General features: G+C 35.8%; 1 protein-coding gene across 1 annotated transcript in view; it reads left to right on the plus strand.

The window, feature by feature from the left end:
* The window catches only part of LETM1 (leucine zipper and EF-hand containing transmembrane protein 1), a 29,744-nt gene that overhangs the window by 6,350 nt on the left and 7,224 nt on the right, over window positions 1-16,170 (plus strand). Inside the window, exons 4-12 of the mRNA XM_032186372.1 lie at window positions 2,532-2,675; window positions 4,432-4,569; window positions 7,608-7,811; window positions 8,337-8,456; window positions 9,068-9,199; window positions 11,103-11,273; window positions 11,915-12,055; window positions 14,611-14,745; window positions 15,341-15,531. Of these exons, the coding sequence (XP_032042263.1) occupies window positions 2,532-2,675; window positions 4,432-4,569; window positions 7,608-7,811; window positions 8,337-8,456; window positions 9,068-9,199; window positions 11,103-11,273; window positions 11,915-12,055; window positions 14,611-14,745; window positions 15,341-15,531 (1,376 nt within the window). The remainder of the gene's footprint in view (window positions 1-2,531; window positions 2,676-4,431; window positions 4,570-7,607; window positions 7,812-8,336; window positions 8,457-9,067; window positions 9,200-11,102; window positions 11,274-11,914; window positions 12,056-14,610; window positions 14,746-15,340; window positions 15,532-16,170) is intronic.

Here is a 16,170-nt window from a genome sequence, read left to right on the forward strand (position 1 = left end):
CCTGTTTCTGAAATAAAATTGTGGTAGGCTTTGAACCTAGGGTCAGGGAAGAGCAAAACAGCCTATAGCTGAACAAAACCTTTGCACATGCTTATTTTAAACCTTTATTTTTCTTTAGCAGCTTTTTTTTTTTTTTTTTTTTTTTTAATTTAGCCTTAAACGCAGACTGATTTAAAGAAGTCTAAAACACAGAAATGTTGCTCCTGGACTTCTTAAGTATATATATTCCTAAATATATTTATATGTATATATTTGGAGGACATACTGCTTTAAATGTATTTAACCGTGCATGAACCGACAGTCCAGAAAAATCTTATCTTCACTCAAACTGACAAATGAGTTATTTCTGCCTGCCTTTTCCTTCCTCTTTGGAGGCAATAATGGAAAGATAGCCAAGTAATCTAACCACATTAACAAGCAATTGCAGCGTGGCTAATGCAAGGGAACTACTGCTTATGTAAACCAAAAATCAGGCCCAAAATTCTCCACGTACGATTGCTGGTGGGGCTTGGACTCAACAGGGTCACTTCTGTATGCTTAGGAGATAAGTCAGGAAGAAGGAAAGCATGCAAAATACAGCACTGGTTGTTTAAAAACTGCTTTCTACAGCAGGATAGCTCAGGTCATTTAGGCTAGATGGCAGATACTACAGAGCTTGTGGTAAGTATATCAACCTTAACAGACCCTCCTGTCCTGGGGAGAGAAAAAAAGGGGAGCGTGTAGTATGTGAGCTGCAGCAGCAGATAGAGCAGTCACAAGTCCTTCACGCTGTACTGCCAAACAATGTGTGTGTAATCATGCACCACTGCATTAGGTTATGTGCACAGATGTCTTTCTTTCAGTTTCATGCAGTTTCATGGTTTATGGAAGCTGATCCAGGACTGTGCTGCTGCAGAAGTCGCCAGTCCTGCTTGGTGCTTAAATACAAGTGCTTCACCCCACCCCTTTTTAGTTTGTGCTAATCCTTTTCTGCATGTCTGCGTATGTATTTATGGGTTAGTTTTAGCTGGATCAGTGGTGTGCCTTCACGTTGGGACTGCTGGTGCACATTTATGACTTAATGCATTATCTCGGGTTAGTGTTACGTTAGCTTAATCCAGTTGTAAAACTGCTTCTTTAGGTTTGGATTTCACCACATACAAATACTTTCAGTATCTAAAAATAGATGCTGGATAGAAATAGGACCACTGCATTGCATTCTGTACAATCATTTGAACTTTTTCTAGGGAAAATATACTTGTCTGTATGACTTAAATTTTTCTTCTGAACTTTCTTACATCCTTTTGAACCCCCTGGTATTCATTTATCTTCTATTGTTGGAATGAATGGAAACATGTTTGAATCTGTAAACAATGGACCAAAGCTTCCTTTCTGGGAAGCTGAATTCGTTTCATACAGCAAAAAATGTCTAACTTTGCGTCTGAGAAGTGTGTGCTTTCCTTAAATCATATATAAGATCTCGGGGTGGTTTTATGCCAAGAAAACGGCGACTAAAGTTTTATTGGTTTTGTACTCTACAAAGTGGTTCCACAGCAGCACGCAGCTTGTACGGGCTGTTTGTTGCTGTTGTTTTCCCTGGATTGGCATCAGTTTTGGGGAGGGAAAGAAAGGAAGAAGCATATATTTACTTGTGTAATAGCATTTATGTTGCTAGTTTTTATCAATCATAACTATTTATTAAGTCATGATGTTGACTGACAGTGCTGTGGCAGTAGTGTACATTTGGCCTTCAGTCTCTGATTTAGGAACTGCCATTATTCCCAATAACTGCTTATTTGCTTTATGAAATGAGACAGAGTCAAGCAGGATCTGCACTCCCCCAATATAAACCAAGTTATTAAGCTTCAGAGTTCTGAAAATATGACTACAGACTGTATGGCCTAATTCATGTGCTTGTGGGTGTACAGAAATCAAAAGGGCAATATTTATTTCATGCAGTTCAAGATTTAGTAACTAATGCATCTGCCTGCTTCAGGGGGATTACTGCTCTAGAAAAGCCCTAACTTAAAAAAAAAAATAAAATAAAAATCTACCAAGCTGGGCTCATTACCCTGGATTTAAATGTACATTACAATTGTTATAAGGCCAGGGGGGAGGGATCTTTCATTTTATTCTTGATTACTTAGTCCATAGTAGCTCATGCATGTAAGAAGTGGTGGAGCACAAATAAAGATGAATAAAAGAAGTTAAGCAGCTTTAACAGCAACAAATGACCACCTCCTGTTTTCAGGTGCTTTTAAGAGGTTTAAATGAGATACTTGTTCAATAATCCTATTGAGACACAGTGAGGCTTTTGAAATACTTTCTATAGCATTGAAAACTGCAGAAACTCTGGCACTCTGTAGTATATAGCAACTTTAAGAAAAAGATACTAAAACCTGACTTCTTCACGCTCTTTATGTTATTTTAAATTTCCTTTCTGGCAAATGTAGCTATATTTAAGTGGTAATTTTGATTCTAATACAGAGTATTTTTGAAATAAATATATAACATTTTGCTTATCAATACACTTTTTTTTTTATTTCTTCCAGTTTCTTCGAATATGCGCTGACCTCTTCCGCTTGGTTCCTTTCCTAGTTTTTCTCGTTGTCCCATTTATGGAATTTTTACTTCCAGTAGCTCTTAAGTTGTTCCCTAATATGCTTCCCTCTACATTTGAGACAAAGTCTAAAAAGGTAAGTAAGTGAATTTGTTTCAATTTTGCTTGGAAAAACTTAAAGCTTGCCTGTTAAATGTTACCTGAACATACTTTATGCCTGCTGTGCATGTCTGGGGAATCCTATTAACAAAATCCGTGATTTAATTCTTAATTAAAAGTTAATTAAGTGCTTTCTTGTAGCTAATATAGTTTTATAACCAACAAAAGCTGTAATGGCTTTTTTAAAATTATTTTTAGTGAGCAGGAAAATACATGCATCATTCTAGTTAAGATCATATTTTATTTTACAGATTATTTTATTCTGTAACAATTTCAGGAAGAATATTTGGCAACTTACTGTTATTAAGCTGTTCTAATGATTTATAAGGCTTTATATTGCTATGTAAAATTAAAGTATATTATTACTAAATAAATATTTTTTTAAGCCAAAATAAAATTTTATAAGGTACTAAGAGATACAGAATGGAAAAATCTACTTGAGGGTTATTGGTAGCTACACATTTAAATAAGGTTCCACAGGCAGGATAGTAAAGTAAACAGTGCTGCAGTAATTAACAGAATAGCATTTCAGTTTCCTGGTTTGTCGTATATATGGAAGAGAAAACAGTTTTATTAAATAAAAGCAGGAAAAAAGCTTCTTATTTTGTCAAATAAAAACAGAAAATAATGCTCAGAAGTTACATAGGAGCAGCAAAACTTGACATACATTTGAGGCTGTGAAGGGATTTTTAGGATGATTGCTCCAGATGATCCTAGTATAGGCCTAACTATGTTTCTGAGTTTTTTTTTTTTTTTTTCACATTCTAGTGTGTGACCTAAACTATGTTTCAGCCATATCCAACACCAATATTAGGTTATTACTAAAGATAACCTACTGTTTGGACTACTAGATATTTTTCGTCAGTATTGGGGTGTATTTTTGATGCTGTTCTGATTATTTTGCTGTTAACATCTAGGAATGAACCAGCGCCACCCTAGCTTTCTGTTTTGTACATGCAGGTGCTTGCTTAGCTGTCAAGGGTGTTAGCTTCTCTTTTTTTTTTGTTTTTGTTTTTTCTATTTATTTGTTTTTTGGTATCTGTTTTCTATGACTGTTACAGAGCAGAAACGAAAGCTGCAAAACTTTTTTTCCACTTTGCATTACATTTGTCAGTCTTTGGTTGTCTTTATTCTTGATGCAAGTTTTTTTGTATCTATGCTAAGTATTTTAAATAGCTTCATATATATCATTTGGTCTAAGCTTCATTTAATTTTTCTTGTTTAGTGCTTTGTAAAAGCAACCAGACCGTTCTCCCCTTTCCCTCAGACCCTGAAAAATTCTCTGTATCAGAACACAGAATAATTACATGAGGTTTGTAGGTAGTGACCTCCCAGTGAGCCACAGATACAGTCAATCACTGGGAATTGTATATTGCATCTAAGTAACTATTAAGTTCTAATTCTGCAATAAATCCCCCTTTTATTTTGGGTGAGGTGTGAAGTAGAACGTGACCTGGATACAAGAGTTGGGAGTTAGCCAAACCAAAGTTGATTACTTTCTGTTTTTTTGTTCCTAAGTGGGTGGGTTCATGTTAGTAGTAGTGGGTGAGGCCACTCATGCTGTACTCCACTCTGTTGGCATTGCACCTTGTGCTTTATGGAGCTTTGCGCTGTTCAACCTGAATTTGTGTGATTTAAGCACTGCAAATAACTTGTCTGAGGGCAGAAGAAGTGGTATTTAGTGCCTGTATCTTTGGAATGAACATTTAAAACCAAATTATTTTTTTTAACAGGAGGAGAGATTGAAGAAACAACTGAGAGTAAAGCTTGAATTGGCTAAATTCCTTCAAGACACGATTGAGGAGATGGCCTTAAAAAATAAAGCAGCCAAAGGAAATGTTACAAAAGATTTTTCAACTTTCTTTCAAAAGGTAAAAAAAAAAAAAAAAAAAAAAAAAAAAAAGCTTGATATTTTTGTTTGGTCTGTGGTAATTGGCAGTTCCCTTTCCTTCCTTTTACATATCATCAACTACCTGTTCTGTTGGATTTGAAAGAGCAGGATTTTCTTCAGGATAGATTTCTTTTTTTTGCACGTAATACTTCACTGTTCTTAGCTTTTGTATTCTAGCTGATGCTCTTACTCTCTCCTTAATTCTAGAAGGAATATACTTCTGCTCATTTTCTTTGCGTTCTTATCTTATCTCTTTGTTAATGAGTTAATTCTGACATCCCAAAGAGTACGTATGCAGTGTTTACACGTAGTTTTTGGCCTGGTTTTGTGAACACTGGGTGTTAAAATGCAAAGACAAATAGTTCTTTCCTAAGTACCTGATTAAAAGTCATTGGAGGAAATGTAAAGTTTGTTCTTTTTTTGTCATATTTAATCCTATCTTCATTTTTTTTTTTAACACAGTTTCTATACAGCTGAAATCCTTTGAGATGCTGACTAGAATTTAGGGTTTCGCTAGAATATGGGTGTTATATTTGGTACAAGTTTTTTCTATTATCACACTTGCTGGAACATAGACTGCACGTCAAACACCTCCCTCATAAGTTGACCGCCGCTAGGTTTGATAGTTGTTTCCTTTCACCAAGTAGTAGGTAAGGTATTCTCTGGAGAGAAGAAAAATGCATTCATAAATCTTCTCAGGATAGGATTCATCTCAGTCCACTCACACTTCTGCTTTCTGTAGTTGTGGGGCTGTTCAACTGAGACAAGGACCATCTGCTGCTGCCAGGTGCTTTTCTGAAAGTAAAAGTGTCATCTCTCTTCTTGAGGAGAGTAGGAATGGCTGAGAGTTTTAAGCAAAGACAGGGGGTCTTGCCCTTTGCACAGAAAAAGACACACAAGCCTGGGGATTTGAGACCTGAGCTTTTCAAGGCTTGTTAGTTAGCTTGAGCTTTTTCTGCTTGTGAGTGCAGAGACTAAACTTCTTAAAGGGTGGGGTAATAAGTTGATGGCAGCAAGTGGGGTACTTCCAATAATGGTATTGCTGTTGGCAACTTGTGCCAGTATCTGCTTGCAAAGTCCATGTACTTTGAAGCTGCTTTGCAGTCAAGGGTTTCTGTCCTTTTTTATCTGCAGAAAATCTCAAGTGATTAGTTACCATGACTAGTACCAGAAGCATTAAAACTTCCTTCTGCAGACTCTGGGAGCATGCCACTGCCATGATTCATATTTGAAACATTTCATTTTCTTTTGAAAGAACGACTAAGAATTTAAATTCAGGGGTTAATTTCTATGGAAATTAATGACGTATCACTCCACTTTTGCTAGGGGGAGTTCCAAGCTTCTGTGATGACTAAAAGGAAGCTTCAGGCCCTGCTTTCCTTATGTGTGGGTGTGCTTTTTACAGCCATAACTTTCTCGTTTGTGCCATGGAGACGAACTTTGATGTCATTTCACCATCCTAGAAAATAAATGTCAGAGTAAAAAGAAGGTTAAATGTTTCCCCACTGCTTCTGCATTGAAGTATTTGCTTCTACAGGATCCACTGATTACAGGCTTTAACAAGTTTGTTTCAGAACTGTCTTGTTTTGTAGCTCATGATGAAGTGTCAATTTGCACTCTAAAGAAATAGGGTGTTTTTTTCCCTCTTTCTCTACGTATTTTGTCTCTGCCAAAACTCAGCTTTAAGCAAAGAAGAAAATACTTTTAATGTTTTCCTAAGGCTCCAGTATTAGCTCCTGTGTTGAAGGAGCTGGTGATACGGAGTAACAAGGCCTTTGACCTTCCTTTCTCAGAATTAGTTTCTCTGCTACCCAGCCATCCGGGAAGTTAATGGATTCAAAACCATCCAAATCTTTATCTTTTATTAATCAGCTATTGATTAAAAGAGTTGAGTTAACTAAAACAAGTAGGTGCAATAAACCAGGCTATATAGGTAATATTAGGATTTTAGACTGTACTTACTATAAGTTAACTTATGTTTGCAGGGCTTAAAAAGGGTAGAGGGATTAGGAAATTTTTGTCTATCTACTCTTTAAACTGAAGGTGTTAAGTGGCTGGAAGTTAGTCTTTGATTGTTAGGTTCTGTAAATTTTTGATTCAGTAATATCGCCAATAAGCACTTAATGGTATACTTAAAATAGTATAATCAACAGCATTATACATAACAAAGTTCTACTATGCCCTGATGAGACTAAGGATTTTTTTCCTGCTTTAAACTGTTATTTTTGCTTCTAGTATTTCAATTTAATTACTGTGAAGTACACATTATGTAAAGACTTAACTTTGCATTTGTATAAGCATTTACATAGATCCTTCCATCTAGATTCATTCAGTGTTCTGCCAGATAGTGGTTTATACTTTGGAGTAACTTCAAGCGTGTTTGCATTGAGATGCTGCAGAACAGCTAGGAATTTGAAGCAAAACAATATTGTAACAGTCGCAGTTGTGGAGAGGATTTAGGTAGGCAAGTTCCCAAATTATCACTTCATAGGGACCCCAATGTTGCAAATATTTACAATTGGAAATTGTGGCATGCTTCTCAGTGTATCTTAACAGACTGATGCTTTTAACATGCTTTATGTTCACTAAACATGGTACCAGAAAGAATACTTGCCTACATGACTTCCGTAGCAACTGTTCTTCTGTACTTCTCTTAGGTATTTTGAGATATTTCAAGGCAGTGCCAATTCAGAGAGAACTACTCATTAGTATACATATGCATCTAATTGTTGGTTTTGATTGATTTTATCTAGCTAAGTGCATTATGCAGTGCTGTTGGGAACTGTTAACACCATCAACTCTATTGTCTTTTATAGTAAACGCTTATTTTTTGGAAAAAAAAAAAGACAAAAACAAAAAACAACAACAACAAAAAACATGACTTCCTTATATCTTATTTCCTATTACGAAAGTTGAGGCAAAGTACCTGACAAATGAGATCAATTCTTATTGTTCAAAATAATGTCCAAGCATGGAATTTGCTTTGAAAGGCTTTTTGTTTCTTTGTTTTTCTTACAGATCAGGGAAACTGGCGAAAGACCCAGTAATGAAGAGATCTTAAGGTTCTCGAAACTATTTGAAGATGAGTTGACTCTGGACAATCTTACCAGGCCTCAGCTGGTGGCACTTTGTAAATTGCTGGAACTTCAATCAATTGGGACAAATAACTTCCTCCGTTTCCAGTTGACTATGAGGCTGAGAAGTATAAAAGCAGATGACAAAGTGAGTCATTTGAAATATGTACTGGTTAATAATGTTTATGTGTAAGACTGGGTGTATTTCTGTAAACTTTTTCTAAGTATTTTCCTGTTTTTGTCTTAATTTTTTTTGAGCTAACTTAAAAAGGCTTCAAGAGTTTTTGTAATCTTATGTCTCTCTAAAGAAAAACCTGCCATTTTTTATCTACCATTAATTACAATGAAATTAATCGTATTAAAAAGAAGAGCATTTTTGTGAAACTATAACTTGTGAAGGAGCTAATAGAAATACGTACTCAGAGATAAATTGGCATTACCATGATGGAGCTGTTAAGATCACAGTATAATGTTCACTGCTGTTTGAGAAGTGCAGGCTGTTTTGTGTTATCACAGCAGCCTCTAGTGGCCATTGTAAAAAAAAAAAAAAAAAAAAAAAAAAAAAAAAAAAAAAAAAAAAAAAAAAAAAAAAAAAAGACTTCTGGGAGCACGTTGATGGTTGTTTTTCATTTTTGAGCTGTTACATGTTGAGTTTATTTTATGTTCTGTGCAGCTGATTGCTGAAGAAGGAGTTGATACCCTGACTGTTAAAGAGCTGCAGGCAGCGTGCCGTGCACGAGGAATGAGAGCCCTTGGTGTGACAGAGGAGCGTCTCAAAGAACAGCTTAAACAGGTATGCTTTTGCAACACTGAATGCCCAGGCTTAATTTTAATTGCTAGCTATGATTCTTGTTATGATTCTGATAAGATATTTTGATTCTGTTCTTATTAAAGGCAGGGCTAAAACAGTCTCCTTAATAAGCTTTTGTCGTATGTACTGTATAAGTAAATAGTAGCTTCTGGTTTTTAACTGGGCCATGATGTTTTGATGATGCAAATACATACATAGTCTTAAATATGTTTTTAATTTTGCCCCTTTGTCTTGTTAACTATCTGTATTACTCTAAAAAAAAAAAAAAAAAAAACACTTTTTATCTGAGTATATCTTAGAGAAAATAAATTTTGTCTTTTGGTTGTCTGGTTTAGAGGAAGATGCATAAGAAACAAAATAATTCCTCAAATATTCTGTACATCTTCAAACAAAATACTTCTTCAAACACCTCTTCAATGCAATTTCTCTTTAATTTTTTGCTGCTTATAGGCTGTAGCTCCTGTGCTAGGATGTTGATTGATAACTAGTAATAAAAATTAGAATTTACTCTTGTGTATATGCTTGAATTGATTTGTCAAAAGAGAAAGAAATCCAAAAGCTGAAGGTTTCTGTTTTATGTATTGTATTCATAGTGGCTAGATCTGCACCTGAACCAGGAAATCCCTACTTCACTGCTAATTTTATCCAGAGCCATGTATCTTCCAGACACCCTTTCTCCAGCTGATCAGCTCAAAACAACGCTTCAGACACTACCAGAGAGTGTTGTAAGTATGATTTATACAGTTCATAACTAACTCTCATTATCATCACTGAAAATCCTGTTTAGAGCAGTAGATATTCTTCATTCTTTTCTTTGAAAAGCTGAAAAATGGGTAGGTTTATTTGAGTGGCCTTGGAACACACTGGTTGGATTTGGAGGGGCCTGAGAATAAAGCAAATGAAAAGCATTATTTCATTGCATGAGGGTAGACAGTAGTATAGAAATATATGCAATACACTTTTACTTGAATAAAATCCAAACTACACTGTAGGCAATATAAAAATGCATACAGTGTTTGCAGGCTCTGCTGCTATGTTGATTATGTTACAAGACATGGAGTTGAAGTTTGAGTTGCTCTATGGATTTCTTTTTCTGGGTATTGGTGGTTGTTCTAGATGAATTCAGACCTTTTCATGTGTAGATGAAATTTCTCAAGCCACATTTAAGAATGAAAGGTGAAACTGCTGATCATAATTTTCCACTTCATGAAGAACAGAGGTGGAAATACTCATAAATGTCACATATCTACAATCTTCCATTGAAAATTGACTGAGACATGACAGGCTGGGATATGGCTCTTGACTTACTGATTTCTTGTTGGATCTGGAAGCTGTCATGGCTGAGCTCAGTTGCTCGTATCAAAATTAATTCTATCTTCAAAACAACTTGTTATGTAGGTTTACAGATCCAAGTGTGACTTTGGCCAAAAGCAGACTGTATGGATAAAGTTGCGTTATTCTCTTACAGGACTTAAATTTTGTTTCACCAAATTGTGTATATGTGTTATGAACAGTAATGCTAGAAAAATACCTCCGGTTTGTGGAAGAAAGATCTATTAAAATCAGTCATTCTCTCTAGTGGTGCTTTTTATGTGAATTCCATCTTTCCTATCATAATGGAGGTTAGTTATCACTTGAAATGAATTCATTTCTACCTTAAGAGCAATAACAGCTGTGGAGATCCTTGAGGCAGATTTTTATTGTTTCTATATTTCAGAAGTGGAACCTTTTATGTGGTTTACAAATCCAGTTATTAGCGCACCACGTAGTTCTTAAGTGTATGGTGTTTTGCTATTTTTCTTGGTTTACCTGATGTGTAAAAATTTGGATTTATTCAGTGTTAAACTCAGCCAGGAGTTGAAAATAGATGCACAACTGTGTTCCTCTTAACATAGCTGTTTGTGGTTTTTGTTGCAAAGGTACACTTCAAGAAACCTTGCCATCAGTAATAGCTTTTACTGTATTTTTCTGCTCCAGTGTTACAATTAGATCTGCTTGTCCTGTGCTGTTTCTTTGTCACTTAGTGTTAAATTGTTTACCCTCAAATCTATATGAGACCAATTTCTTCTGTGATACTGTTCTAAGAATTAATAAATAACAGGAGATGGTTTATTACGATCACTCAGAGACTGAAACTGTTTCCTATTCTACTATACAACATACCACGAAGTATTCTATGCATCCCTGTATATTAGCTTCTTAATTGAGAATATCCTTAGCAAAGAGGCCATGAACCAAACTTACGTAGGGTTAGATAAACTTAGAAACTGGAACTCAGAAACTGCAAAAGCAAGACTTGTAATCAAGACAATTTCAGGAAAACCAATTATTTCAGTCTTTTGCTGTGAAAATGTTAATGTTTTGTAAAGAGAGAAATTATTTGAATAGATTATTGGTGATCTTGAAAGAAAGAGAATGAAGAATGTATTACACTTTCAGAATGGAAAGCTCTCATTTTCAGAGAAAGAATAATCTTTTTCTGAAAAATGGGGGAAAAAATAGGACAGTTTTTTGGTGTTTTAATTGCATTCATTAGCATACCTGTACTACCTATCTCAGTAACGGTATACAGACTGTTTGTTATGTAGAAAGAGAGAGATTTTTATAGACCTCTTGCATTATTTTTAGGCCAAAGAGGCTCAAGTCAAAGTGGCAGAAGTTGAAGGTGAGAAAATAGATAACAAAGCACGACTGGAAGCAACACTTCAGGAGGAAGAAGCCATCAGGAAAGAAAATGAAGAAAAAGAGTTGGAAAGAATGTCTGAAGCTGCAGAGAAAGCCAAAGAAACCCTTCAAGTTGTAAGTTCTGTTCTCAACTGCTGAGAAATAAACATCAGTGTCGTGATGAAAAGCAGCATGTTATGGGTTATTGCCTCTGTTCCACACACTGTCTGCAGTAAACTGGACTTTAGGTCTACGTGCAAAAAAGGTGGGAAAACATTAAGACAGAATACAGTACAGAAGGATTCACTGTGAAACATAGACTTTGCCTTATGTATCTCTGATTTCTCTTCTTAATCAGAGTAATGAAAGAAACCATTTATTCCTCTAGCAAAAGGCATGGTGGCTTGTGTTTTTTCTTGTTAATTTTGACTTTTAGTGTGTGTGTTTTTCATTACTGTAAATTTAGTTCTTGCTTTTGGCTCTATTTGTCATTAACCAGGTGATATCCTTGGTATAGTACTTGAGTATAAACGCTGCTGCTGGGCTGGCTTACTGAGTGCATAAAGCCTCAGTTGTTCACAGGCACAGTTTATTAAGCATGTTTGGTATTTTAATATGCAACCACTTGATATATTGCAATTTTTTTTAGCATTGTCATAAAAAAGTCTACATCTGCTTTGGCAACTACTTCTATTTTAAGAAGCCATTCTTTGCTGATCCTAATGCAGATAACATTATCTTTGTTTAATTAAACTTCTCGGGTCCGTCAAATTTAGAAAGAGGTGGACTCAGCAGCAGATCTTGAACCAGCTGATTTGCAAGTTAAAAGTCAGATGGCTATGGATGGTGAACAAGAACTGGCAAGGGCAGATAAGGAGACCTTGAAAGACACGGCACCTGTACTGGAAGGCATTAAGGTAATCTGGAAAACTGTACGTGATTGAAAATGTGTAACCATGAAGTATTTCCTTTATCTATCTGTATTATTGAAACTAATGCCTGTTTTGGGGGGCATTTGCACTGGATACAGACATAACAAAGCTATGCATGTTTATATATATAATACATAAATTTTCATATTTATAAATGCATAAACCTGTGTGTATATATATGTATATGTAGTTAACATAAGGAAGGTGAGGACAAGAGTAGGTAAAGGTGAGTGTTTGTTTCTTTTCAAGGGTGTAATTCAGACCAAAGGATTAAATACAGAGATTCCCAGATTTGAACTAAACTACTGACTTCCTCTTCTAAGCAGATATGTGCACTATATGTATACTATAAAAATTTGTAGTATATTCTCTTGCCATTTCTTCAGTATATTGCTGAACATAATTCCTACCACTGTTAGAAGTTAATTTCTAGGATTATCATACTTTGTATGCTTTGCATCAGAGCATGCTTTGTTAGTCAGGTAACTGTTTGCTGTCTGGCTTGGTTGTGGCTGGATAAATTGAAAAAAAAGGTTGTACAAAAACAGAATTTAGCTGAATCTTTTTGCAGTCTTTATCTTCACTCCAGTTTATGGATGTCATTTTGTGGGGAGCTCAAAACTGGGTGCAGTGTTTAGATGTGGCCAGGTGAAGTGCATACCAAGTGCCAGGTAAAGACGCATAGTCACTCCCGTCAATCTACTGATTTTGACCCTGGTTGCTGTTAGCTTTTGCTGCCAGAGCATGCTGCTGGCTTGTGATCATGTTGCTGTCTGTTGAGGCTACCCAAATGCTTTTCAGCAGAGCTCTCATGAAGTGGTCATAAAGAACAGGCTTGCATATATTCGGGAAGAGAATAGGTTCCAAGCATAAGTTTAGAGAACTCTTCGAAAGAGTTACTCTTTCAACTCTGGATATGAATACCAAACCAAGATTATTTTTTTTAAGAGAATTAAGAAATTGAGACTGTGGAACAGGCATTTCACATTTAAAATACTCTAGCCATAGTTTTGCAATTACTGACAATAGCATGATATGAAATAGATGTTCTGAAAATGTAGGAAACTTGTAATATTGTTATACTCTTGCATAACTTAAAATACTGCTGTAGAAGATTGGAGAGGTTCGTTTTCATGTTCTTCTTGAGTTTGTAACATTTTTCCATAAAATAGTATACGTAGAGATTGTGTAGCCCAATCCTGTTGCTCAAAGCAGAGTCAGCTGGAAGGAATGCCCAGGACTGTGTTCATTTTGGTTTTGAGTATCTGCAAGGATGGAGACTTCAGTGCTTCTCTGGCTTGCCAGCCACTCCTCTTGGTTTTGTGTCTGCAGACTTGTTGAGGGTCCAGTGTGTACCATCCCAGAGGTCACTAATGGAAGTGTTGGGCATACTGTTGACCCCTGGGGTACACCAGTATTGACTGGCTTCTACTTCCTGGACACTATCATTATCTACCTGCTATTATTATAACATAATGTGTTTAATTTAAACTGCTGCCAAACAGATATTAATGGTAACAGCAGAATTTGGGAGAGATTTATTTCAGGTAAAGATAATATAAAATGGAATAACTAAGGGAATTAAACATTTTATTTCAAACTCTTATTTCCACATTAGTGTTACCTGTTGAGGGAAAAATATTAGACTGACTTCTTGAAGATGACTAATTTTATTTTAGGCAGAAGAATTTTTTTTGAGTTGCTTTTTTTTTTTTTTTTTTTTGCTACTGTATTAAAATCAAAAGCAAGGTTGATGTTTAGACAGTAACAGGACACTATCTACTCAGTTTCAAAGGGCATGAACGCATAGTTTAAGAAGTTCCGTAGTTGTTTCTTGAAAGCATATCATCCCATATGTTTATGGCATCCTTGTTTGCCTGTGTCTTTCTGTACTCTGCTTATATGGCTGAGAGTCTTTTCAGAACAAAAGCTGGTATCCGGGTAGGACTAATGCAGTACCCTAACTGTGCCTGCTAACGTGGGATTTTAGCATTTTTAATGAATAATTCTTTAAATTGTATTTTTGATGTATTTGTTTAGGGGTTACATTTCTATTCTCGGCATTTTAAAAGACAAATAGACGTCACAAACCATGGATGTTCATACACATCATTACACAAGTTGTTGAAGATCATTTTGTTCCAGCTCAGCTTCCTGAACTTAGTTCTGCAAAATCTTTTGTGTAATGAATATTTCCTGTATATAATATCAGAATCATTTCTCAGTTTGGGTTTTCCATTCAGCAGAGAAGGAAGTAAAAAAACTTTTAAATGAGACATTTAGGTATAGGACTTCAAATAGCCAAAACACACATAATGAATCATACTACCTGGTCTTGCTACTAATGTGCTTAGAAAGTACCATGGCCAACTAATTCCCTTAGTATTTAAGATTAGATTTTGGAGCATTAGCTCCAAAATGCCAGTCTGTACTATGTTGACTCTGAATATAGAAAAAGAATCTGCAGCATGTCCTTTCCTAGAGTTTTGGGGAAAATACACACGTATCTTTCACTGATCTGTATATATTTTCTGTTACAGGGTGAGGAAATAACTAAGGAGGAGATTGACATGCTGAGTGATGCTTGTAACAAGCTGCAGGAACAGAAGAAATCACTAACAAAGGAAAAGGAGGAGCTTGAGGAATTGAAGGGTGATATCCAGGAATATAATGAGGTAAAGTGGGGAAGGAAGTGTTTGATTTTTTTGCTTGCTTTTTTTTTTTTTTTTTTTTTTTTTTAGAATTCCTGTTTATTATCAGTTTTTGTATAAATGACCCCGCATGATCAAAGATTATCTTGGATGTCTGTTAGCTTGCATTTGGTAGCTGAGTAATTGAGGTCTATACTGCTTTATGGGACAATGCAGAGCTTTATTGGCTCAATGTGTTTAAAGCCTAGTTAGAATCATTGGAGTAGTTTCCACTAAGTGAGGGTTCTTTTCCTGCTCTTATTTCTAGTGTAACCAGAATAACATGTGCTGAGCATGCTGCAGTTCTTTCTTGTCAAGCATAGATGTCACTATTACAGATGCCTTGAGTTAATGAGTAAATCAGTATTACAAAGGCTGTAGAAAGTAACATCTAAAGGATGCATGAAAATGGCTGCAGTGCTAAGAGTTTGCTCTAATTTCACTTTGGCTTTGTATGTCATTTTGTTTACAAATGGTGCTAAATGGCACTTGAAATGCTCATCTCTTAGGTTAGTAGTGGCTGTTGTAGAGAATTCAGACCCGCAGAAATGTTTTTCTTTCTTGTGACCATTTCTTTCAGGATTTGCAAGAAATAAAGGAGCTCTCTAAGACTGGCCAGGAAGAGGTAGTGGAAGAGTCAAAGGCAAGCAAGCGATTGACCAAAAGGGTGAACCGAATGATTGGTCAGATAGATAAAATTATTAATGAGTTGGAGACAAACCAAAAGACAGTGGATGTAAAGGTGGATGATGGTGCTAGTCCTCCTGCTGGGTAAGTATCTAGAGAGCACTGAATGTATCTCTTACTGATCATCTTAAGTCTTTCTGATGTCTGAAATCTGATTAGAAAAGACTTAGAAAATAAGTTGTTTAAAATCTCGATATTTATTTTAAAAACAAAATTAACAAAATTGTCCCATAGATTTTTTTTTTTTTTTTTCTTCTGCAGTGCGTTAGATACGGTTGAAGTGATGATAGGAAAGCAACAGGTATAATTTTGTTGGGTGCTTGTCAGGAAGGGGGGGGTTCTGAAAGCCAGGATGTTGATTGGCATCATATCATCTGTAACACGTGTGGCACTAATGATGGTGCAGGTGCATCATCATGCCTTCAGCAATGCTGCTCAGCCAGTATGTTTGCCCTGTGTCACTGAAAAACTGTGCAGAAGTATGGTGAGCATATTCATGTTCTGCTTCAGTAGTGAACATGTAATGAGGGGAAAAATAACAATAAAATCTGTTCTGTCTGGTGTAAGCAGACAACATCTTGAAGAGAAATGAGGGAACAGATCTAATGGAAGCAAGGAGGTAATTTTACATGGTTCCCTTCTGAAGACTTGCTTCATTTCAATTTTGATGCACTTGCAAATGTGATGGTAAAATTAGTATTTGAGAGGTCTGACTAAGAAGTT

This window comes from Aythya fuligula, chromosome 4 (assembly GCF_009819795.1).
Source record: "Aythya fuligula isolate bAytFul2 chromosome 4, bAytFul2.pri, whole genome shotgun sequence".
In the NCBI taxonomy this organism is placed as follows: Eukaryota; Metazoa; Chordata; class Aves; order Anseriformes; family Anatidae; genus Aythya; species Aythya fuligula.